This window comes from Oreochromis aureus, linkage group 10, assembly GCF_013358895.1.
Source record: "Oreochromis aureus strain Israel breed Guangdong linkage group 10, ZZ_aureus, whole genome shotgun sequence".
NCBI classification, from domain to species: domain Eukaryota; kingdom Metazoa; phylum Chordata; class Actinopteri; order Cichliformes; family Cichlidae; genus Oreochromis; species Oreochromis aureus.
The window spans coordinates 17,062,043-17,088,352 of NC_052951.1; the positions used below are offsets into that span (position 1 = coordinate 17,062,043).

At 42.2% G+C, this 26,310-nt stretch overlaps 1 protein-coding gene and 1 pseudogene across 1 annotated transcript; one reads left to right on the plus strand and one right to left on the minus strand.

Annotated features, from left to right (window-relative positions):
* Positions 1-1,994: 1,994 nt before the first annotated feature.
* LOC120442344 lies at positions 1,995-14,560 on the minus strand (annotated as a pseudogene).
* A 1,290-nt stretch (positions 14,561-15,850) lies between these two features.
* Positions 15,851-20,520, plus strand: LOC120442345. Its single transcript, XM_039618764.1, has 13 exons — positions 15,851-15,973; positions 16,320-16,420; positions 16,510-16,819; positions 16,929-17,008; positions 17,182-17,225; positions 17,381-17,414; positions 17,525-17,586; positions 17,909-17,992; positions 18,374-18,585; positions 18,762-18,943; positions 19,160-19,331; positions 19,607-19,821; positions 19,938-20,520. The coding sequence occupies exons 1-11, from the start codon at positions 15,853-15,855 to the stop codon at positions 19,247-19,249; spliced, it is 1,320 nt and encodes a 439-aa protein (XP_039474698.1). The 5' UTR covers positions 15,851-15,852; the 3' UTR covers positions 19,250-19,331; positions 19,607-19,821; positions 19,938-20,520.
* Positions 20,521-26,310: the final 5,790 nt, after the last annotated feature.

The window sequence follows — 26,310 nt, forward strand, 5'->3', positions numbered from 1 at the left end:
GTGTACGGATTCTCCCAAGACACTCCTCCCACAATCTAAAATTATGCTTGTTACGTTAGTTAGTGATTCTACTCATTTGTTGCTGTAAAGTCTGTTAAACCTTCCATGATTGATGATGCCATTCAAGATGTGTGAGCAAATTCCAATAGGCACTATACTGTACCCTCATACCATCAGAAATGCAGGCTTTAAAGTGAGAGCTGAAGACAAGCTGGATGGTCCCTCTTCTTTTTAGTCCAGATAACACAACGTCCATGTAAATGTGTCACCAGCTCATGATTATGCCTGATTTAAATAAGAGAAATGGTATGTGTAACTGTTTAACATGGAATCATAATTTCTGTGATTTTGCTGATAGTTTATAATGTTATACATGTAACCAATACAACAAATAGGAAAATATAACAATGATTCTAATTACAGGCCTCTCACTGAGATGCCATATGGAGTGGCTTGGTTGTGCAAAGATGTGTGCGCGCAAGTGTGTGTTTGTGTTAGAGAAGAAAAGTAGGGGGGAGTTACAGAGACACCGAGGCGGCGCTAATCTAAGAGGATCTCTGACTTTAACATTTATAATTTGAAAAAGAAACCTTTGAGTATATTGTTACTAACGAGTTTTGAAGAGTTAAAAAGAGATAATGTTGGAATCATAAAGAGTAATGATACTGATGTTAGACTGAGCTGATGAAAAATCCTGTTGAAGTAAATTAGTAAAAACTAAATGAAGCATTAAGAAAATTATATTTATATGTGATGAAGTTGCTAACATCGAGTGATTAGATATCACAACAGGTGAGACGTCATCTCACTAGATGTGACGTCCAGAAAGAAAGAGGGGGGAGAAAGGAGGACCAGGTATAAAAGTTTTGTGCAGAAGAGATCATTTATTCATCACTTAGCCTCCTGTGATATGAGCAGTACAGAAGAATCAACCTAAGAGTTCAACGTTTTAGTAGAGATGCCAGAGCAATCAACTTGGTTATGTATTTCTCAGCTTTTTCTCTGCTTATTTTTGCTATGTTGATTATAAATTCAAGAGGATTTGGATTTCTTTTGTTTTCCTGCTGAATTACAGCTTCCAAGATTTTAATGGTTTTCCTGTGGATAAGAACTTTAAGATTTAGATTTTCACTGCATACTTGGGGATTTAATTTCCAAGGCATGCCGTTTCCCTGTTGGACTTTAGGGGCATCTTCATTCTGGATGTGCCCAACCTCCTGTTTCTGGTCCAAGATCAGTATCACAAATCAGCATTAGATCAGAGTAGGTTAATTAGGTAAGTATAATTAAAGTCACTTGAGTATATGATTGTTTGATTTGGTTTCAGCTTTGCTCCTGCTAAATTGCGTTAAGCAATTCTGCATTCAGAACGTCTAAAATTGTAGAAATTTTGTTTTTTACCTTTTGTGAAAGAGTAAAGGTAAAACCACCATATTACTATAACATCACTGAGAGCTCTTGCAGGTTATTCTAGCCTTAAAATGAACAGATCCTTGGGGCCTACTTTTCCAGACCACTACATTGAAATCTAGTTAGTTATCAAGTGCACAGATTTAAAGGAGAGCTGCTGATAACAGGTGTGCCTGAGAGGAGCGCTTAGGTAGTGGGCCCTGTGGGCACACGTTCAGAGAGCAGGATCAACATCCTGAGGGTTAAGAAGCAGTTAGAGCTGGCCAAGTCTCCTCCCCGGTTCCTTTTCAAGCAGAGAGCCTGTCCCAGAGCTTCCTGTATTAAGGGTTACTGGTTGAAATGCCACAACAGTCAGTGATTTCCCAAAGTGTTCCCAGGCCTATGCAGTGTCTTTCATGACAAAAATCATGCCTGTTTTCAAATACATTCCAATTTGTTTTAAGTTTGCCATCAAAGCTAAAAAAATATTTTTCCATGCAGTAGAAAGAGTTTAAACATTTAATGCATTTCTTCTCTTCAAATCATTAGATTCTGTTCTTGTTTAATAGCAACTCCTTTCCAAAAATAGGGTTCTAGAGTTTTTTTTTTTAATTATTATCACTTTACTTAAGAAAAAAAAATACCAAGTCATAATTAGCATGTTTTGCAGTGAAACTACAACACTAGGGACACGATTGCAATGTCCCAGCTCATTCAGCTTTGTTTAGCTTTTATCTTTCTTACTCTTTTGCAACACAGAAATCTAAAAATAGACAGAACAGAGAGAAGCAGAGCAGTTACTGCAGACAGCAATATGAGCACTACATCTAAACAGTAGTAAGAGTACCAGGGCATCTTATAAGCCTCTGTACGCAGGTGACGAGCCCCTTTGTGGCGCATCACATATTCCACCCAGAAGACGGCCTTCTCCATGGGTGTTATTGGCTGATCTCTGTGCAGACGTGACAGTCTTTGAATGTTCTGCCTGTAGCTCTCTTGATGGATCACTTCCTTAAGGCCTTGCTCAAAACTGTGGCCATTAACATCAACTAGCTGAATGATCTTTGCAGCTCCTCTCTCCTGCAGTCGCAGAAGGTTGTCATACTGGTCGAAGAACACGGGTATGCCGAGCACAGGGACCCCATAGTAAATGACCTCCTGGACACCATTAGTTCCTCCATGAGCTACAAAGACTTTGGTCTGTGGATGACCCAGAAGCTCTTTCTGTGGCATCCAGTTGACTATTAGAGTGTTGTTTCCCAGTGTAGAGGGACGGTCTCCTTTATGCTTCCAGATCACCTGTTAAACAATATCCACTTATGCATAAAAAAACAAACAAACAAAAAAAAAAAACAATCTTTACAACCCTGTTCAAACACACTCTAGGTCTCTAGACTAATCTGTGTTCTTTTTTTTTTTTTTGAACTTTTATTGCCAAAAATAACAAGGCAATTCACATCAACAACATGACCTGAGACCAAATCTGCAGTACATGTATATAATGGTGAGGGTAATTCAAAAACTTTAAAAGGAAAAACATATATACACATATACATGCATACATATCAATACCTACATACCTAAGCACAGATGTAACAAGGTTAAGGCTTGAGTGTCCTTTCAAGATAATTTATAATTAGTCTCCATTTTTTCTCAAAGGTTGGCACTTTTAATTGTAGTTGAGCTGTTATCCGTTCCATCGTATAGACATGTCTAGTTTTCAGAAGCCACTGGGCAGCTGTGAGCGTTTCTGGTTTGAGCCAGTGAATTGTTATCAGTTTTCTTGCAGTCATGAGGAGGAGATGTAGGAGAAAGTGCTGCTCATAGGAAAAACCATCAGGAAAGATATCCAACAAAAGATCAGAGGATCCATTGGGAGGTTGACTGACAGTATGTTTTGTATAATGTTCTTAACATCCATCCAGTACTGTTGTATGTAAACACAGTCCCAAAAGATATGCGTCTGGTCCCCCACAAACTCACACCCTCTCCAACATTTATCACAGACACTACTTTTGGATAGAAAGGTTTTCAGTGGAGTTCTAAAAATCTTAATTTAACCTTCCAGTCGAATTCCTTCCACATTTGACTACCCACCCTCTGTGGCAGCTACAGCAGACACTCTCCCATGTGACATCATCCAAAATTATATTGAGTTCCATTTCCCATTGTTGTTTTATATGATAGGTATTATCAGACATATCAACCAGCAGTGTCTGGTAAATTAAAGACACTTGGTTTTTCAATGTACCCGACTTTTCAAGCAATTTTATAAAATGGTTTTCCAACCCGATTGGTTCTCTTCTAATATTGTCCCAATCTTTGTGCTTTGTAATGTAGTCCCTTAACTGTAAGTATCTATAATGGTCCCCTGGGATAAAGCATATTTAGCCCTTAACTGGGCAAAACTTTTAAGAATAGTCTTTTCAAACAGCTGATTGACTGTAATCAAGCCTTTCTCCGCCCACCTCTCAAAACTCCGATCTGACAATGATGGAAGGAACTCAATATTTCCATTTATGGGAATCGCTCGAGACATGGTCAGATTCCTTTTAACATTTTAACACTTGGTTCCAAATCCTAACAGTGTGCTTGACCCATGGGTTAGTTATTTTAATTTTTTTCCATGATTGTGGGTTGAGAAATGGGAGACTCCGAAAGGAGATACCTGGTAATGAATACTCTTCCATAGATATAATAATTTGAATGCAGACTGTGGGATCAAAATGGGTAGGTTCTGAAATAGGAATAATAGGCGTGAAGAATATTCATCCTTATACATTCAATCCTCCCCATAAAAGTGAGTGGGAGTAGGTTCCATCTGTCCAAGTCCCCTTAATCTCCCGAATAACCGATCATAATTGAGTGCAAGTAACTGATTGGTTTTGGGAGTAATAATACCCCAAGTATCTGAAGCCCTGTTTGGAGTGTCTAAAAGATACAAGATGATCTAGCTGTGTGGGCCAGTTGCCAACAATCATTAACGCCTCAGATTTATTTGTATTTATTTTGTAACCTGACACTGTACCATAATCTTCAAGGTTGCTCAGAAGGGCCGGGACAGAGGTGACCGGATTCTCTAAAAATAGCAGAATATCATCTGCGAAAAGTGACAGCTTATGTTGTGTATTGGTTTCATCTCTAATCCCTTGTATGAAAGGGTTAGATCTGATCAGTTCAGCTAACGGTTCAATACTAAGAGCAAATAAGGACGGCGATAGCACTTCACCCTGTCTAGTGCCACGGCCTAGAGAGAAAAAAGTCAGAGCAGTGCCCATTAACCCTTACCCGAGACTTGGGATTTTTATATAGTGTTTGGACCCATGAGATAAAAGTCTCATTGAAGCCCATGTGCCTGAGAGTCTGTTGCAGGAAGTCCCAATCTACCCGGTCAAAGGCCTTTTCCGCATCCAGGCTCAAGAACATTGATGAGGTGTCCTTTCCTGTGCCATAATCTGAAGATTGAGGGCCCTTCTAACATTATCTGAACCTTGCCTATGGGAAATAAAACCTGTTTGGTCCGGTTTCACTAGTTTTTTATATGTTTTTGGATTCTATTTGCAATGATGGCTGTAAAAATTTTAAATCAACGCAAAGCAGGCTGATAGGGCGATAAGACATGCATAAAGTCGGGTCCTTGCTTTCTTTGTGAATGACACTAATAATAGCTTCAGACCATGACCGGGGGGATCACCTTTAAATAATGCATAATTATAAACTTTGCATAACAATGGTGTTAGCTCTTTTTCAAAAAATTTGTAATACTCCCCTGGCAGGCCATCCACTCCGGGAGACTTGTTGTTTTTCAGTTTTCCAATACTGTTTTTTATTTCTTCACTGGTGATTGGATTTGTTATTAATTCAGCTTCTTCCTGAGACAGTTTACTAAGATTGATCGGGTTAAGAAATTGTTCAATCTTTTCAGTTTTATTTGGGACATTTTCTTCTTTATATAATTCCTGATAATACAGAGAAAATGCTTTTGCAACTTCCTTAGGTTGGCACACAATTTTTCCGGAGTTTGGACATTTGATTTTATGAACAACCCTACTGGATTGCTCTTTACGCAGCTGAAATGCCAGCAGTCGGCTTGCCCGATTGCCGTACTGGTAGTACTTTTGATTAGCAAAGCGTAGTTGTCCCTCCGCCTTATACGTTAGTAAATCATCCAACTTTTGCCTCTGCTCTTTCAATGAGTTCAAAGTCCCAGTGTCCTTAGTTACCTGATAGACTTTTTCTAATTTCTTAATTTTGTTTTCTAGTTCTGTTTGTTCTGTTAGTCTCTCTTTTTCAGTCTTGATGAAACTGCTCTAATATTACCTCTCAAATAACTTTTGGCACTCTCCCACAAGATTGAAGGAGACACCTCATTATTATCATTGAACTGAATATATTCAGACAGACTCTTTTGAAGATCTTGTCGAGTTGTTTCATTATTCAAGATAGATACATTGGCTCTCCAATATTTAAAATGATTGTTTGATTCATTCTTAATTCCAGACAAACCGGGCGTGATCAGAGATAGTGATTGCTTCTATGCTACACTGTCTAGCCCTATAAAGGTCCGTCCCTGGGCATTAAAAACATGTCTATCCTTGAATGGCTGCAATGTACATGTGAATAAAAAGTAAAATCTTTTTCTTGGGGTGCAACTGGCGCCACACATCCACTAGGCCCAGTTCCTTAATCATTGTATTTAAATTACAAGATTTTTTGGATTTGGGGCCATTGTGTGCCGGGAGTCTGTCGACAGCTGCTTTCAAAGTACAGTTGAAATCACCTCCCACCAAGATCATTCCTTCAGATTTTTCTGCTATTAATGATGCAATATTCTTGAAGAATTGTGGACAGTGCTCGTTTGGTGCATATAAGTTTAGTAAAGTAATTTTAGACCCCCCTACAGAGCCAATCACCATTACATAGCGCCCCTCCCTATCCGCAAACGTTTTTTCATGGTGGAAATATGTTGACCGGCTAACAAGAATTGCAACTCCTCTTTTTCTCCCATCCTGATAAGTAGAGCTATATTGTTGTTCAACCGACTCTCTCCTCAACTTCCTATGTTCCTTTTCAGAGAGGTGAGTCTCCTGGAGCATTGCTATGGAGCACTTAAAGTTGTTCAGTTGGTTCAGTACCTTTTTCCTTTTAATTGGACTATTCAAACCCTTTATGTTATACGAGACACAAATTAGATCTTTCATATCTTAGGTTCAAGTCCTGTACAGACAAAACTAAATTATTATACTCAATGAAATAGTGGTCCACAATTGGTCTCAGGCCAAGATAAACAAAAACATTTAGAATTAAACAAACAAAGAACATTAAGAACAATAAGAACAATAGCTTCCACGTACCCGACTGGATTAATAACAACCTGAGTAATCCAGTCCCCGATGTATCCTGGGCGGAGGGTGGTGACGAGTCCTCCGTGGGGGAAAAACACAATGTGTTACTTCGTCGCTGTTGCCCGCTCGCAGAGCGGCTCATTGCGGCTATATAAGCGGGGAAGTTGGTGTCCACTTGTGTGCGCACTTTCCATCCATTGTACAAGCAAAATTTCGTTATCTTTTCCTAACATTTATGGCCACGAAAAACTAAAATTAACTCGGCGGAGTAACATCTTAGTCCTCCATAAAGAAAGTTTTCATTTCAGCAAGGGCGAGGGTCACACCTACCCTAGTTCCCTCAGCGGACCATCGGGACCGGGCTGTCTCCGTTTCCATGCGCTCCCTCTGGTCGACTCGCACTTGTATCCCCAGCTCTTGAAGCGTCGGCAGGGCTTCCGTCAAACTAGAGAAAGTCTTCTCACCACCATCCTTGAACAGTCTCAGTTTTGCTGGAAACACACATTTGGCTCTGATGTTTTCAGCTTTAATTGCTTTACCGCATCTCGTACCAGTGCCCTCCTCTTTTGCAGTTCCGGGAAAAATCATGGTCAAAATATATCTGCGTGCTTTATATAAGACACGCTTCTGATCCCAGGCTTGTCGTAGAATGGTCTCTTTCACAGAGAAGTCCCAGAATCTGACCACCAATGAGCGCCGCGGTGCTGCGTCGGGTTCTTGGGTTTAGCAGCGAGGGCTCTGTGTGCTCGCTCTATTCCAATGTTAAGATCAGCAGGAAGTTGAAGAGTTGATTTACACAGCTCTAGCACAAACAGCTTAACATCTCTCCCCTCACGATAGATCCTCAAGTTGTTTCGCCTTAGTCTATTTTGCATGTCCTCACATCGTGCAGTGAGATCCATTTCTCTATGCAACAAGTACCGGAGGGCTCGCTCATGACGCCTGGTGGAGTCTTCGTTGTCGCCAATCCGCTCCTCCATCTCCGTTGTTCTGTTTTCCAGCTTTGTCATATCTTCTCTCAGATTCTTAAATGACGCCTCAATCTCGTCAGAGCTTGCTGTGTTTCCATATGCCCGCCTTTGTTATCTTTTCTTATCTTCTCCAGTTCTGCTAATATCCTCGTGATCTGCATCACGAGTGCTAGCAGTAGCATTAGCATCTGCATTCGAGGACAGAGTTAGTTGCTTCAAATGCTCGCCTTTTATCTTTATTTTGATCCTGTTTGCTGGATCCCTTGCCTCTCAGGGACGATGCCATGCTGGTTAGAATGAAAATTGCCGAGTTTTAAAAACTGTAGTTAGGAGTAATGTGTTAATCTGGACGGAGCTCGTTCCCTATGCTGCTTGACTAGATCATGGCGTCACCGGAAACCCACTAATCTGTGTTCTTAACTGAACTGAAGGAAGGGTATGACACCATAACAAGGCAACATTATTCTCAAAATGATCAGATTTTCCTTAAAGTCCAAGTTTCAAGAACAAATATCCTCTGAGTGAACTCAACAGAAACCATTTTAGTAAACAGGAAGCTGTTTTTCTTTTAGCAAAATTATTCTGTAAGGGCATTTGTCAGCCGGTGATCAGCTGATCACGGGGCCGGGGTTAAAAGAGAGGCGCCACCCACCTGTTCGCCGCTCAGACATCATTCTCTTCATGTCAGGAGCTCCGAAACTCTGCCGACATCAGTCTCCGCCTGATTCAGCAACCGTGAGTGTTTTTCCCTTCAACCCTCTTTCTCTTCCCGGCTCCGCTTGCTCTCCGTCTGTAACGACAGTTCCGAAGCCACGCTTCGTGCACTGATCGTTACTAGAATAACTGTGTGTCTGCTCCAAACCCACCGCTAGCCGTAGCCACGCTTGGGTCTAGTCAGCACGCTACACAGGCACGCCGAGCTACTGTGTGTAGCTCGCCCGCCGTGACAGGATGTCTGAGCCTGCTATAGACCCAGCGAATTGAACGGCTGAAAGTCAAGTTCTATATCTTCGCGGTGTGGTAGATCGGATGTGCACAAAAGTGGAGTCCTCACCAAAACTGTCCTCCAACTTTCCACTTCCGTCACCTCGCTGCAACGTCAGCCGGCGCCGGTGAGCGTGGAGCCCCGGATCGGACTGCCAGACAAGTGGAACGGAGTTGATGGTCGGCCTGATGGTTTGCTTGCCACTTTAGACATGCTGTTCGAGTGTCAGCCCACTAAATACGCCACCGCCTGTGCAAAGGTTGCACTGCTAACCTCTCTCTTGTCTGGCCAGGCTCAGGAATGGGCCGCGGCTCTCTACTACAATAAATCGGCAGCTTGCAATGACTATGCCCTGTTTGTGGAGGAATTAAAAAAGACGTTTGTTCCCCCCAGCAGCGAAGTGGAAGTGGAGTCACAGCTGCTTCATCTACGCCAGGGCAGTCGACCCGCCTGTCACTTTGCCTCTCAATTCCGCACCCTGGCCGCTAAGCTACAGTGGGAGATGCTTCTCTGCGCTCTATTTTTCTGGAGGGACTGGCTGACTACATCCGAGACAAGATGACCGGCCGTGAGGCCCCTAAAACCCTGGATGAGGCGGTGGACCTCGCGCTGAAGATTGACCAACGTGTGATGTCGCGGCCTCGCCATACCCCTCGGCCTTCAAACCCTTCCAGCCTCAGAGGACCACGTCGTCGCGACCTCCTCCCCTCCCTCTGATGGAGCCACGGCTTGCCCAAGCAGCACATCCAGCGAGGAGCCCATGCAGCTGGGTGGACTCCCAAAGAGGAGAAAGAGAGACGCTGGCGTGAGGGCCTCTGCGCCTACTGTGGATCAGCTCGACACCGTCGTCCCCAGTGCCCGCCACGGCCGGAAACGACGACGCCAGGTAGACTGCGGGGTGTCCCACCTGGCCCTTCCCACTCCTCTGACCCCTCTCGCTTTCTGTTGCCGTAACATTTCACCTGAAACACCAACAGCTCTCATCTGAAGCCCTCCTGGACACCGGAGCCGCTGAGAACTTCATCGATCAAAAACTAGCCTCTCGGCCGCATTCCGCTGACTTCCGTCGACCGATTCCTCCCGTGACCTCAGTAGACGGGCGACCACTCCAACCCTACCCGATCCAGTTCCAGACCCAGCCAGTCCGCATGTCTGTCGGGGATCATCAGGAGGAGATCCGGTTTCTAGTAGTCTCGGCCACTTCCTCTCCTCTCATCCTCGGATACCCCTGGTTCCGTCAACATGACCCCACGCCTCCTGGTCTTCCTGCCAGATCCTGGACTGGGGTCCCCGTGTTCACGCCCGCTGCCTTCTCTTCCGGACTGAAAAGGACTCAAAGTCAGCAGAGGCGTCACCCCGGAGCCCATTGATCTGGAGAAGATCCTCCGGCTTACCATGACCTGTCTGAGGTCTTCAGTAAGAGGCGAGCCTCTGCTCTCCCTCCTCATCGCCTCCCACGACATGGCCATCGAGCTCCTCCCGGGAGCGGTCCCTCCTCGTGGTCGACTGTTCTCGCTGTCACCCGCAGAGAACAAAGCCATGGAGGAGTACGCTGAGGCTCTCCAACAGGGCTTCATTCGCCTTCTACCTCCCCTGCAGCTGCGGGATTCTTCTTTGTCAAGAAGAAAGACGGCGCTTCCGCCCCTGCATAGACTACCGGGGGCTTGAATAAAGTCACTGTTAAGAACCGCCATCCTCTTCCTCTGCTATCCACCGCACTCGATTCCTCTCCCAGGCCTGCATCTTCACCAAACTAGACCTCACGCAGCGCCTACAATTTGGTGCGGATTAGGAAGGGACGAATGGAAGACGGCCTTCATCACCCCTAACGGGCACTGGGAGTATCTGGTGATGCCCTTCGGCCTCTGCAACAGCCCTGCTGTCTTCCAACATCTGATCAACGATGTCTTGCGAGACATGCTGGGCCGGTGGGTGTTTGCCTATCTGGATGACATCTTGATCTACTCCCGCACAAGTGGACCATGTTCGCCATGTGCGGGCCGTGCTGAGCAGGCTGCTCGAGTACCAGCTGTTCTGCAAACTGGAAAAGTGTGCCTTCCATCAGCGGTCCACCACCTTCCTGGGCTTCACCATCTCCTCCAATGGCCTGACCATGGACCCGCAAAAGGTCCAAGCCGTGACCCAGTGGCCTCAGCCCTCCAGCCTTAAGCAGCTACAGAGCTTCCTGGGCTTTGCCAATTTCTATCGGCGCTTTATCCGCAATTTCAGCACCATTGTCGCCCCACTGACGCCCCTCACCAAACCAGCTAACCTGCCCAAGCCCTTCTGCCTCCCCAGGTGCGAAACAGGCATTCCGAGACCTTATCCGCCGGTTTGCTACGGCTCCCGCCCTGCTCCACCCTGATCCTGCCAGAGATTTCGTGGTGGAGGTGGATGCCTCCGATGTTGGCGCTGGCGCCGCCCTCTCTCAACACGGCCGGACGGAAAACTTCACCCGTGCTGCTATTTCTCGAGGAAATTCTCTGACACGCAGCGAAGGTACGGTGTCGGCGATCGAGAACTCCTGGCCATCAAGTGGGCCTTGGAAGAGTGGCGGCATTGGCTCCTGGGAGCGAAGGAACCGCTTTCTGATCTGGACTGATCATCAGAATCTGATCCATATTCGTTCTGCCAAGCAGCTCAACCCAAGGCAGGCCCGTTGGGCCTTATTCTTCGAACCTTACAACTTCCACCTCGCCTACCGCCCTGGCTCCAAGAACAGCAAGGCGGACGCTCTCTCCAGGCAGTTCGCCCAGGACGGCCTCACGCCAGACCCTGGACCTATCCTACCGTCTCATTGTTTCGCTGCCCCCTTCGGGTGGCCCTTGGAGGACTCTATCCGGGATGCCCTGACCGCCGAACCGCCTCCGCCTGACACCCCGCTGGGAAGCTCTATGTACCATCCCGGTGCCGCCAGGAGGCCTTGCTCTGGGCTCACTCCTCCCGCCTCTGGTCACCCGGGGCCCGACAGGACCCTCCAACTCCTCCGTCGTGCCTTCTGGTGGCCCTCCATGACTCGGGACGTCCGTGACTTCGCTTTCCGCCTGTGACACCTGTGCTCGGGCCAAGTCCTCCACCCAGCCGCCCCGCTGGCGACCTTTCGCCCTCTCCTGTGCCGAGACGCCCCTGGTCCCATGTCGGCCTTGACTTTGTTACCGCCTCCCATCTGTGGACGGTCTTGACACCATCCTCACCTTTGTGGACCGTTTTTTCAAAGGCGGTGCACCTGGTCGCCTGGCCGGCCTCCCCCTCCGCCAAACGGACGGCCGAGCTCCTCCTGGACCATGTCGTCCGCTTCACGGATTCCCCAAGGACATAGTCTCCGATCGGGGCCCCAGTTCACCGCCAGGTTCTGGAAAGCCTTTGCCGCCTGATTGAGCGCCTCCCAGCCTCTCATCCGGTTATCACCCTCAGACCAATGGGCAGGTTGAACGGACCAATCAACAGTTGGGGCGCTTTACGGTGCCGCCTCCGCCCAACCGCCGCTTTGGCCTCGTTACCTGGTGTGGGCTGAGTTGTCTCATAACCTTCACGCCTCTTCTGCCACCGGTCTCTCGCCTTTGAGGTCTGTCATGGTTTTCATCCTCCTATCTTCAGCCATCAGGAAGCGGGGTCGACGTGCCTGCTGCTGAACGGATGGTCCGCCGCTGTCATCAGGCCTGGATCAAGGCGCTGGCTGCCATTACCCGGCCAACGCCTGTACGCCCGGCAGCATCGCCGCCGCCACCGCCTGGGGTCACCCCTTCCAGCCGGGGACCGCGTCTGGCTCTCCACAAGGCACCTGCGGCTGCGCACTGAGTCCAAAAAGCTCACTCCCAGGTTCGTCGGCCCGCACGAAGTCACTGCCCGCTCAACCCCGTGGCTTACCGCTCCGGCTTCCACCTGCCATGAAGGTCCATCCGGTTTTCCACGCCTCGCAGCTCAAGCGGCGCTCACTTCGCTGGCGCCCCCTCCCGGGCCCCGCCCGCCCAGGGTCGCCGATGGGGGTCCTGTCTACACTGTCCGGGCGGATCTTGGCCTCCCGCCCCGGGCCGGGGGTCCAGTATTTGGTGGACTGGGCTGGCTACGGCCCTGATGAGCGCTCCTGGGTGCCGCCCCACTTCATCTTGGATCCTTCCTCATCTCGGATTTCCGCCGCCATCCTGGCCCGCCGGGTGCCGGTCCTCGGGGGTCCTGTCAGCCGGTGATCAGCTGATCACGGGCCGGGTTAAAAGAGAGGCGCCACCCACCTGTTCGCCGCTCAGACATCATTCTCTTCATGTCAGGAGCTCCGAAACTCTGCCGACGCCAGTCTCCGCCTGATTCAGCAACCGTGAGTGTTTTTCCTTCAACCTCTTTCTCTTCCCGCCCGCTTGCTTTCCGCCTGTAACGACAGTTCCGGGCCACGCTTGCGGCACTGATCGTTACTAGAATAACTGCGTGTCTGCTCCAAACCCACCGCCAGCCGTAGCCGCCGCTTGGGTCTAGTCAGCACGCTACACAGGCACGCCGAGCTACTGTGTGTAGCTCGCCCCGCCGTGACAGCATTAGGGGAAAATGGTGTGGGAAGCTTCATTTGGTCAGCTGGTCAATTTGTTTCAACAATTCATCTACACAAGGCATTTTGTAGAAGGTTCAGCAGCTCTGTCAGTTTGCCTTGACTTTATTCCTCAGTTCTCAAAATGATAATTTAATAATACTCCTTCACAGGGACACCTTACCCAAATTACAGAAAATAACTTTGTAGAATTTATTCTATGTTTATCTTTGGGTGCATTTTTAATCAATTGTCTGTTGAAAGGTGTGACTTGCTATTTGGTTATTTGTACTAAAGCCTGTCCAAAGTGTGTGCTCCCATTTCTCTCCTGTTTTAAGAAACTTCTGGCTCAAAAAAAAACACCATAATGCTAAAATTGGTTTCAAAATGAAAATTAAGGAAGCCATTGTTTGTGCACAAACCTTTGTCTTTTGGCTGATATAGAGAAAAAAGATACTATATGTTAACAATTCAAAACGCAGTAGTGGAAATATGAATCTTCAACTTTTTGTTACCTTCTGGGGCATCTTGGCAAAGACACCGGCGATTTCCTCCGTAACATCTTTGGGCAAAGCATTGATTAAAGTTCCCAGAGTCATGATGATCACTCCATGTTGCCCGGCACTCTGAACAAACTCCTCCAGCTCTGCTGGCAGAGGCTGAGCTGGTTTGCACTGAAATCCTCCTATATAGACAACATTTGGCATAGTGGGGCGAGGGAATTCAAACACAAAATCTGACCTGAACAGCCAAATGTCTGCTTCCTGAAGAAGTGAGATGATGTCACATCCACCTTCAATATATTTCTCACACATGGCGTCATAGACTGGATCCACCAAAAATTTCTGCTGAAATAATAAAGTGGCGCGGAAAAAATGTTCTTGATCCTCTGGATAAAATTCATTTTGTCCCTTAAGACGGATCTTGGCACTGGGATATAAGAGTGGTGAGGGAGCTAACACAAAGTGGCCTTCTCCACTGGTGATCCAGTGTACGTTGAGCACTAAGGGAAGCTTGAGATATTTGGCTAGAATAAGCCCTGGGGCCAAAGCTGGATCAGCTAGAGCCAGATCATACTGGGAATCTCTTGATCATATTTTGATCATCAAAAATATGTTTGATAGCATCATACCACAGTGAATGGCCACGGGAAAGCAAAGATATTAAACCCTTGGTGAGTTTGAAGAAGGTCAATGGTCCTCCCTCTCTTTGCACCTAAAAAACAAATGCATGACAAAAAGTTGTAAAGAACTTATCTCATGAATCAGTAGGGATTAAAATATATATAATAATTATATACCTTTATCTGCTCCTGTAGGAACACATCTAATAATTGCTCAAAATTTACAGCCATTTCAACTGTAATGGATGTGTATAGATCAGACTACGGTGGCCCTGAGAGGCCAAACGGACTGCAACTTCAGAAAACACTTGCAAAAAGAAAATGCTGCAAAAGGAAAACGCTGCAAAAGAAAAACGCTGCACTGCAACTTCAAGTAAAACGCTGCACTGCAACTTCAGAAAACACCTGCAAAAGAAAAATGCTGCAAAAAGAAAAACGCTGCAAAAAGAAAACACCTGCAAAAGAAAAAGCGCTGCAAAAAGAAAAAATGCTGCAAAAAGAAAAACGCTGCAAAAGCACACAAAGCACAACGGAAATAGGAAAAGACACAACGGAAATAGGAAAAGACACAACGGAAACAGGAAAAGACACAACGGAAATGTTCCTGGGGAGACAATAACCCGACGGACCATTTGCACGAACCAAAACATGCTAGCCAGTGCGCTGGGATCATGAGACACTTCAAAGAAGTGGAGGAGGGGTAAATGTGTTTTAATCTCATGATTCTAATAATACTACAGATATACAGATAGGTGGTATTCAGAATACAGTTACTTTGTTGAAATAAATAGATTACACATCATTCTTTTCCTATTTCGTATGTTAGGTTATGCCCTCTCTATTTTTTTTTTTTTTAATTCCACTCTGGTGGAAACCCAAACAAAACACGCATTAAAAGGCTCTAATCCCTGTGTCTTAGTTTCATGCCCATGCCACCTCTACTTATGCAGTATAATGACATGACAAAATATGTTCAATAATTATTGTTCAAAAAATTATTTAATATGAAGGCAATAGGCAGAGTGTTACAGGCATAGCGATAAAGAATGTGCCCTCATGGGCAGTGTAGTCTGTGCTGCAGGAGAATGGACTGCCATACACGTTAAGTTTCTGTGAGCGAGGGAGGGAGAAAAGGAAAGTGGAAAAGTATGAGTTCTCACGTAGCAGAAAAGGGAGATGGAAGCATGTAAATATAATAATAACCACTGCAGCCAAAAACAGTGCCTGACGAGTCCAGATGTAAGTACACTGTTTAGACTCGACTGTACACTGTGTTCGTGTTTTCCTCCCAAACAATAAGTTCGGTTGGAGCAGGCTTTCAACGCCTCTCTGTCTCTCGCTAGCAAAGTTGACCAAAACTGTAAAGCTAGTTACAGGTGCGAGCCAGACACTGAACCCGACGTATTAGCCAGAGGTCCCTTTACAACAGTTCGGAGCTGCGGATACATATATATATATATATATATATATATATATATATTGCTAAAATCATACTTTGCTAAACTCATGTTTTTCAGGTTAAGATGTATTGTCCATTCTGTGGATTCCAGTTTGAGAACTTGACAAAATTTTGCTGTTCCTGTGGAAAAGACATAAGTTTTGTACCAGCTAAAGATGCTTCCACAGAACAAGAACACTCAAGAGGTAATTTTTTCTGAACTTCCTGCTATTGTAACTCGTTCTATACGGAAAAAAAACTTAAAAGGGCAAGATTTGTTCAGGTGTTTGTAATTTAAAGATAGTGTCATAAATGAAAAAAAAAAAAAAAAAAGGAAAATTATAGACATCAGGTGTCATGTGACTAATAAATCTGCATTTCTGAAAGCAAAGACATTTTTCTGCTGGATGTGACTGTGGGAAGACGTAGATTTTTTTGTGCATTATGTTCATAAGTTTTTGAATAATTACTTTTTCATGTTTGCTTTTGAATTATAAACAACGATAGACCAATAAAGAGTCTCTCTGTCTTTCACCCTTTTTTCCTGTTCAGCCAAGACAGTTGTTCAGCAGTTCTTCAAGTACCGTGAAGGTAAAGAGGCAGAAAGGAGGATGTTCTCAAAATCCAAAAAGAAATCAATGAAAACAGTGAAGGTATAAATAAAAGTTTTTAAATGTTAATCTGTTGTCTGACAACACTTTTCTAATATGTGACCACTTTTTTTTCCTAAAATGTAATCTAGATTTCTGTTGGGATCATGAACAAACAAAAGACTGGCATGAGACCCATAAGAGGGAAATCACTACCATTACATGTTGACCCAAGCTGGTCATCTGAGAGGCTGTTGGGTGCTGCCATTAAAAAACTGAAAGATTTCAACCAAGATATGAAAGATGTAGAATACATCCTGCTCTACCCTGATGGCTCTCAAATAAAAAATATTCCAGGAACTGACACACCCTTTACGATTGAACTCTACAAAGAGGCCGTTGGCAAGTCTTACCAAAGAATTACACTATTTGTCTGCACACTTGAGGACTTTTTGTCAGAATGTGAGTTAAATAGAATTGCCATTAATTCTTTTTTATAGTCATATTGTTAAAGAATCTTGTGATTACTGTGTTGAAGATTTTAACCAAAGTATTTCATACGCTCCCACAGATGTTAGTGCTTCAGAAGATGAGGAGGATGATGAAGTTATCGTTAGGGTACCACCACACGTCACCCTCTCTGACACAGTGGTATGTAAATCTCAAGGATTCATTAGTTCGAGATGTTAGTGCTCTCAGTTCCGCATAATGCATTCAATGTCTGAATATAAGACTAATATCATTCTATCGTTGTGTATATATAGTGGTAAGAATCTGAGCAGCCGTAATCAACGAGTTTGGTGTTTGATGATTTTATCTGACAGCTTTGGTCAAGTCCAGAAAGCAGTACACCAGAGCCTATACGTCGGTAAGTTGGCTACCTTCTAGCACATTGATCTGGCCTCTGTGGCAGGTATATAAACATCTAATGTTCTTAACACTTTAATGTTAGCATTCGATGGCCACAAAAGCATGTTATGTTTTATAACATTTTCTTTTTATCATTGGATCTATATTTTATAGGTCACCTTCAATATCCCAAACATCTGATGTGCAAGTACATAATACTCTTTTGTATAACAATGTTGCATATTTAATTGTTAAGTTTCATTTGCATGCCATTACATCTGAAGTTGTTATGGTATTGTGTTTGTGTTTATGCTGAAGGTTCAGTGTGGTACAGAATCTCAAATGGCATCCACATCAGGAGAACATACTACAAGTTACAAGTTAGTCTGACATTATAAAATTACATGATTTCCCCTAGGGATCAATGAAGTATTATGATTCTGATTGTGATTCTAAAATTTTAAAAATATAAAATGATATATCTTGTAAATAATTATAAAGTAATAAGCTCAGTGAAACCGTTTTTTTGTTGTTGTTGTTGTTGTTGTTGTTTTTTAATTCTAGAGGTTCTCTATCTAATCCATAACTTGAGCAAATTCAGTCACTGTGAAGTACTTCAGACCCAACCCAGCCAAATGTAGAGCCAGAATTACTATTACATAAAATGTATTTTAATCTTCTGTTTTTACTCTTCTTTCACAGTATCTATACCAATATCTATGCACCTGTCGTTATTGACAGCAGTTCTTCAGATGCTGAGGGAGAGGAGTTGCAAAAGGAAAACTGGTAACTTTCATATCTTGAATAAGAACAATAAACCCATAGTGTGTGACTTGCAGTTAACCTATTTATCAAATATTTCTTTACTATAAATAGTGCTGGGTACTGCTGCTATTTTTGATCCCAACCTTTTACAGGAGCAAACATAGCTTAACTGTTCCTGTGAAGTTATTCTGCTGATGATTGTATTCAGAAAAAAAGATTCTTAAAATTATTTGGTTGCTGATGATTGTTCTTCATATTACTATTTTGCTTTTTCAAATTAATTAACAGAAAAAGGCCAATTGATAAAGCAAGAAAAGTTACTTAAAAGATATTAAACAAAAAAAATACATAAAGTGTAAATAGTGTAAATATTTTGTTGCTTTTCACTGACTCATTCTACAGTGATGAACCTGATGGATTGACGGCTGCAGATGTCATCTCAAATCTGGCTCTGAAGATCAACAAAACCTCCTGTAGCAGATTCAACATTAACAGAGCCAATGTCTGGGATGGTGCCTACCGAGGCTTCAGAAGGTCTTCATATAGTCCCAACTCTGGCATGATGGTGAAATTCTCTGATGACGTGGGGCTGGCTGAAGAGGCAATAGACACAGGTGGGCTCTACTTCGAGAATTTCTCACCCTTTTGATGGAAGCCATAAGGACGAGAAGAATATTCAAGGAAAAGACTATGCCAAATATCTCACATTTCATAGTAAAGGTATCTATTTTTTCACATTTTTTTCCATGGTCAAAATTACTTTATTATAATGACTTGTCTTTATCTTTAGCTGCAGATGAAAATGAATATTTCTACATTGGAAGAATGATTGCAGTTTCCATTGTCCATGGTGGTCCAGGGCCATGTTGTTTATCTCCAAACTTCTTTATGTACCTTGTTGGAAAAGACAAGACATTCGAGGCACCAATTGATGATATAACAGATGAAGAAATCAAGAAGGCTCTACTAGAGGTAAATTTGTGATGTTATGATTATGACAAACGCCAATAAATGCAAATTTTTAGTTTTAGTTATCCACTTAACATAATCTTGGTAACTAACTGATGCCTGAAATGATTACTGATTGTGTAATCCAAGACTGTGTTAAATTGCACATTAATAGACAGCATGCGAAGGATGTCACTTGTGCATGTGTATGTGTGTGTGTAATATATATTTTTCTTTTAGATAAAGAATGCAACATCTCTAAGTGAGCTCCGAGTAATCTCAGAAAACACTCAAGCATGCTCCAGACAGCAGGATGCTATCGATTCATGAGGACACTGGAGGATAAGAAGAAGGTAGTAGCGGATTACATTCAGTGGTACTTCATCTACCGAAACCATCTTTCCATCCAAAGGTATAGAATTCAGACTATTATGTGCCCATTCAACAAAATCTTTTCAGAAGAATAAATTGTTAGTTTTTTTTATTCCCGTGAAATTTAAAGGACGGAAAAAATATATTCTAAATGCAAGACCTTTTTCAGGAGGACTTCTTTTTTGTAGCAGGATGAGTATCTTAGCTAGATAAGAATGTTGGTTACTTTCTTAACACAGTAGTTTCGGATGTGAAGTTTTGCTTTCTTGCACAAATAACATTAAACATTTTATTAAAAATTAGACTGTTTTCTAGTTTCAGAGAGGGTCTAGCAACATTGGATTTTCTAAACGCCCTGGAACAGCATCCTTCACTCTTCTTCTCATTCATGTGCTACACTGAGACCAGGCTGACAGCTGATCTTCTGGAGAACATCTTTCATGTGCAATTTGGTCCACCTGGCAGCTCTAGGCGTCAAGAGGAGACAAGAGTAATAAGCTACTGGCAAGACTATCTGCTTTCTGTAGAAGGTATTAAATTTGGTTGGAAATGTTGAAATGAGTACATTTATGTCAGCAAAGTGTAATGGCCCCTTTTTCCTGTTTAATATCATTAGAAATAACTTTTATTCTCTTTACATTTTCAGAGAGAAATGGAAGTCTGTCTCTTGAAGACATTCTTATGTTTGCAACTGGACTGAGGGAAATTCCTCCTGCAGCAATTCAGCCAAAGCCATGGCTTCTTTTCCAGACCACTTCACGCTTCCCTGTAGCAGATGTCTGTGCAAATACCATCAAGATCCCAGTGTTACACAGTTATGAGGACTTCCAAGAAGCCATGGATTATGGCATCCAGAACTCTCCTGGGTTTGGGCTTCCCTAAGGTCCAAGTCCTTTTGCTTTTAAGACACATTTATGGTTTTAGTAAACATTTGAAGTTTGTGATTTTAAAATCTGAAAATTTTGTTTCTAATAATTTCTGTAAATCACATAAATCACATAAATGCATCGCAGAAAGTTCAATCAGGTTTTGGAATTTCAAAAGCATAATATCATAGTGGGACAATTGAAAAAGTTAGACATATTTCACTGTGTTAAGAAATTGCGAAAGTAACAAAATAAAACATTTCTGAAGTATTCTAATGTACTGAGACACGCTAGTATAATAACACAGGAAAAAAATCTGATAAATTCAGTTAAAAGGCTTTATTTAATCAAACACTTTGATTCCATTTTTGTAAGATATGCAAGTTGTTCTTTGAGTTAAACCCCCCACATAATTACAGGTATTGCAGAATGCTTTTGTAAACCTTTGTTTGTAAAACAGATCTCCAAATTAATCAACGTGTTTGTTACAGTACCTAATTAAAAGGAACAAGTTATTTTGTACAGTATGGTCTTTTGATTTCTTCAGGTAGAAAGCGTACACACTGTAAAGTTGACGGTAGTGAAACTATTTATATAAAAACTATGGTACTATTTTTTTACCTAAATGCTCATTAAAAAGTTGGTTTGTGACAATTAGTGTCAGTGGTAATTGTACCCACATCTAGCAGATGATTTTACATTGACTTCTAAAGTCCAGTCATATTTTTGAGTGTTATATAATTTTCAACTGCAGTAGTCCAGTTGACTGGTCGAGGGAGCTCACTCTGTCTTTCCAAGTTTGTGAAATGAACCTGGAGATTGTCGTCCCCACATAGACTGTACTGAGCAGGTAGAATGTCATCATCAAACTGGTGCAGGATTTCTTGAGGCACTTGGAATCCACACTCTCTTCCACCATACCTTAGGTCAGTCAGAAAATGAACAAATTCAGTCACTTCTCCAGGTACTATCCTTCAAGGTTACAGCAAAAGCGCAAAGTCAATCTTATAATTAAAAGTCAGTTCTGGAAATTGTGATTTTAAAGAATCTTAATTATGCATATATCTACATTTGTCGTTTTTAGCCAAGATGTGATCCAAAGTTAAAATATGATTGTGTAACATGTTTTTTTTGGTTTTTTGGGGGGGAAAAAAATATAAAAATAAAACGTATGTGCATGAAGTCAGAGAACAGAACTAATGGCAAAACACAAGTGGCAGCTTTAATTTTTATTCAGCAAAAGGTGAAAACAAAAAACACACTATTCAATTGCCAAAGTGAGTAACAGTTAGTGTAAATTGTTAAACCTAAATGACATACTGCTTACTTAACTCAAGTGGTTAGGTCAAGAAAGAAAAGAGTGCACATAAGGGATGGACTGTTCCTGAACAATTATATAAATGAACAAAGGTGGAATAACAGCAAGCTGGACAGGTATCCTGCGCATACAATACACTATACTGAGGAAGAAAATTTTAGTAAAACTATGAAATAAAATACATGGACTAAATACATACCTATGAGGTAGGTGATACATGGCTTCTGGTTTACCAGATGGACAACAAGATTGGCGCACAGGTCGGATGGTGTGAGTGTTCCAGAGATCTCTGTACTCGCAAGCTCTTTTGCAAGACATTGAGGAAGACATATCGTAGAAGGCATTTATGTTCATGACTGCCGTTGAAAAGATGCCTCTCCCTCAGGTCACTGAAGAGTTCAATCCAGAACTGAGTTCTAATGGTGGAATGACAAGGCATATAAAATTTAATAACACAAGTAATTAACTGTAATTGTCCACTTTAAAAAAGTTGTAATCTTAAGAATATTGAACTGTGCGCACTTTCGCTCAAAGAAAAGCTTATTCACATGTTCTGAAGTGTTTCATCAATGCACTGCAGGAAAAAAAAAGCAACTTCCCACAAATAACAAAATTTAACAAAATGATTAATCCTTCAGTTATTCCTGCATTTGGCGGCTGAACTTAAGAAAAGTTGTAATATACAGGTCTGTCGTCAAAGGAGTTTGCAAAGAAAAGCGTCTGGACTTCTTTAAGTTGCTTGAAGACGTTTCACCTCTCATCCGAGAAGCTTCTTCAGTTCTAAGGTCAAATGGCTGAGAGTCCCAGATTTAAACCCAAGGTGACTATGTTTTTGTTTGTGTGTTTGTGACTGTAATTTAATATTTGAGTATAAAACCCCACCCACAAAAAAAAGTATATCGCTGACCACGAAACACCTTCAGAACCATTCAATTTTAGTTTCAGAATATATTTTAAAAGCCATGTACCTTTGCTTTCTGAATGAAGACCACCAACTTTCAATCCGTTGATTTGTAGTTGAGGTGCCATACATATGACTGTGGGCTCCTGCAAGTTCATCTCCATGGTCTGATCTTAAAGCACAGTGAATGGCTGCCATTGTGCCATTTTCTGTGCCACAGTCTGTACGAAGGCATGCTGGAAGTTGACCAAACCGTGTCACGCACTCCATATAATATTTTGCAATAACACCTGGGTCATTATTTGAGCTGCCACAGTTGAGCCACATAACTTTCCTTGAAAATCCATCGACACATGCACTAATAGCAACACCAAAGGGTTTCAGCTTATCATATCCATCCACATGCCACACTTGATTTGGTCCTTCTGAAAATATCCTCTTCGAACAAACCGGCGTTTACAGCGACGCTTAACACCATATGGATCTAGTCTTGAGAGTATGTGCATTACATCATTTCTTTTAACTGTCAGATTATACTTTTGTCGCAGTGTCTGACACATGGATCTGTAACCCAGAAGCTGACCTGAGCCTCTCAGTTCTTGTGTAACAGTGGAAATGACAATGTCAGTGGGAGTAAAGTCAGTCCTTCTAGTCATTCCAGCATCTTTTAGCCTCCTCTTTAATGTTCTCAGACTCATACAAATATTATGCTTGTTTTCAAGAAAGTCCAGGATCACTTCATATGTATGGCCCTCAGAGAAATACTTATTGATGATGTCTGTGACTGAGACTGGGCCTAAGGTTGAAGAGAAAACGTGAAAAGATAATTACGACCGCAGGAATCCACAAATGCACTTAATAAGTGTTTTTAAAAAAATACCACATCTGAAACAACTCTCAATAAACATGACTCAAGTATTTAATCTTCTTGATGTGTGCTTAAATAAAGGCCAGCGAAAGCTCAAAGAACATGGACCAGGATTCAGGACTTAGACCTCTATGCTGACAACTCAAAATGAGCAAAATTAGAGAAGTTAGAAGAATTTCATCACTGTGTACATATGCCCTATTGCTATAGACAAGTCATAAACAATTTTTAAAAATATGCCATAGAACCGTGGTAGGCTTAAACCAGAATACAGTTCTTAGTACCTACCAGTTCATGCCTTTATGCTTTTAGAATTCTGATTTATCTTTGCATACAGAGTCTTTAACAATACAAAAACCTTAGAATAAGGAAATGAATATAGTACTTTTGGAATGGCACATGAATAATAATCCCCGCCCCAAAAAAAGTTTAACACGCACTACTGAAGCTACTGTGGTGTATATCAGTCGTTATGAAGCAATTAAAAGGTGAGCAATAAATACTAGAACTTAGGAAAGTGAAGTGCTTAGCATTCTCTATAAAAGGTGCTAAAACTTGAATGTTAGTTCCACAGGACCCACAAAAACTCCAATTTGCCCCACTAGCTGGATTCCACAATATGGACAATACATTGCCTGATGAAGACACAATGCCAAATTAAAACCTGAACACATTGACTGCAACACTCCTTAATGACTTTGACTTATTAGTATTTGTTCTCGAGTTTAAAAAAGCTTAATTTCTAAGGCTACATTAAACATTATCTTTGTTAGAATTATCTTTGAATGTATATTCCAGATATCTGTAGTATTATTAGAATCATGAGATTAAAACACATTTACCTCTCCTCCACTTCTTTGAAGTGTCTCGCAGTCCCAGCGCACTGGCTAGCATGTTTTGGTTCGTGCAACTGGTCCGTCGGTTTATTGTCTCCCCAGGAACATTTCCGTTGTGTCGTTTCCTGTTTCCGTTGTGTCTTTTCCTATTTCCGTTGTGTCTTTTCCTATTTCCGTTGTGCTTTGTGTGCTTTTGCAGCGTTTTTCTTTTTGCAGCGCTTTTCTTTTTGCAGGTGTTTTTCTTTTTGCAGCGTTTTTCTTTTTGCAGCATTTTTCTTTTTGCAGGTGTTTTCTGAAGTTGCAGTGCAGCGTTTTTCTTGAAGTTGCAGTGCAGCGTTTTTCTTTTTGCAGCGTTTTCCTTTTTGCAGCATTTTTCTTTTTGCAAGTGTTTTCTGAAGTTGCAGTCCGTTTGGCCTCTCAGGGCCACCGTATCAGACTTTTCAGGGATGTACCAGCTCGTGGAGGCCCTGATCACAGTGAGATTGTGTCCTCTAGCATGAAATTCTTCGAGCAAGATTTTCATATTGATTCAGTGACTGCCATCTAAAGGAACTACAAGAATACTTCCTCCATTGCATTGTGGTGTATATAAAATCAAGAATACACTGAGGAAAATGAGCATCCCACAGGCATGATGGATGTCATGGCTCCTATAATATCAGAGAAAGAAATAATCACCCCAGTGACATCAAAAGACACAAAAGCAAACAAGAACCACAACCTAGAAACATGAGCAACTAAAACTCAGAGGCTCAACAACTAAACATCAACATCTCATAATTCCAAAGGAAGAAAAAGTCCAAACAAACTCAGAAACCATGGTCAAATACACTACACCATGACAGAATCTAATCAACCATTTCATAATTGTTTTTTATGCCAAAAGAAATGGACATTTATATAAAAGAAGAAATTTGTTTGAATTTGAAGTTTCCAGAAATTTCTGATCTCTTTCAGAAATACAGTTTGAACAAAGCTCCAATCAACACTTGTATAAATGGGTAAGTGCTCTATAAACCAGTCTGAATACTCAGGTAGGGTAGAAAACCACTACACAAGAACCAGTCCATTTACGATAAACATGGTGATACATGCATGCGGCCCAGGACATGCTAGATCACATATCAATGATCCCCATTAAATTTTTCACCTGGTCCAACTTACCACTACCTAGCCCTGAGCCCTGGATGGGCTGGGCATGCTCAAATGTATAATGAAGATCTCCTGGGAGATCTTTTTGAAAACTGAAAGAATTCCGAGGAGACCGAGTCCAACTGGAACATGTTCAACACATGTACTGCTGATACACGTATACAGAGCCTCAGCTGCAAGGTGTTTGGCAGCTGTTATACAGGTAATCCCCATCAAATGAACTACCTCTGGCACTTTAATTCAGTAATAGTATATAATATACTGTTTCAACATGTAGAGGACTTAAAATGTAGTGGAGTAGTAACAAAAATAGCGATGGGACGTACTGTGACAAGGCTTGAGAGCATGTATTGCAACATTTTGAGCTTTTCTCTTTCATTAAAGTATTACACATAAAAAGCCTATGAATAATGAAATATATTAATATTAAAATAGTAACACATTCTACCCACAAACTGTTAGAATGCTGAATTGCTGATTAGGATATGTACAGAACTGCACCTAAGACTGTCTGGCAGTGTCTTAGTTTTAATTATTTATTATTACTGTCACTTGCACTTTAACCACTGGTTGCTGTATATGGAGACTGAAGTGAGAGACTGTTGTACAGCTTTGTGTCTTGGGATGTATGTGTGTTTATATGTAGGGGGCAGCGTTTTTGTATGATGTTCTTTTGTGTGTATGTGTTGGAGAAACACCCTTTCGTTTTGCCTGCACTATGGTTGTATGCAGAGCAAACTGACAGTAAAGCTTCATTTGATTTAATATAGTATAGCAACTCAAGATAAATAAAAGGGTTTCATTGCATATTTTAATATTCTTTTAAGTATGTAGTGATTTTGTGCTCACAATAAAAAATAACATTGTACACACCACAGACAGGAAGTCTATAGGAAACCATTTATACACGTTTCATATACACGACCAGGGTTGTACAAATAGGAAATGTAAGATTTCTTCAGGTTGTACATAACATATCATTATACAGTGGGTTTTGTCAATTAAATGTGATGGTTAGGTGTACATAAACCCTCCAATAGCAACAACGTTTTTGCCAATACTGTAAAAATTATGATTT

Excerpts from the sequence above, each read along its gene's own strand:
- LOC120442345 (XM_039618764.1), top strand. The coding sequence starts at position 15,853 with ATGTATTGTCCATTCTGTGGATTCCAGTTTGAGAACTTGACAAAATTT. Across the intron at positions 16,421-16,509 it reads AATCAATGAAAACAGTGAAG|ATTTCTGTTGGGATCATGAA; the intron begins GTATAAATAAAA and ends AATGTAATCTAG. Across the intron at positions 17,415-17,524 it reads CCCAAACATCTGATGTGCAA|GTTCAGTGTGGTACAGAATC; the intron begins GTACATAATACT and ends TTTATGCTGAAG.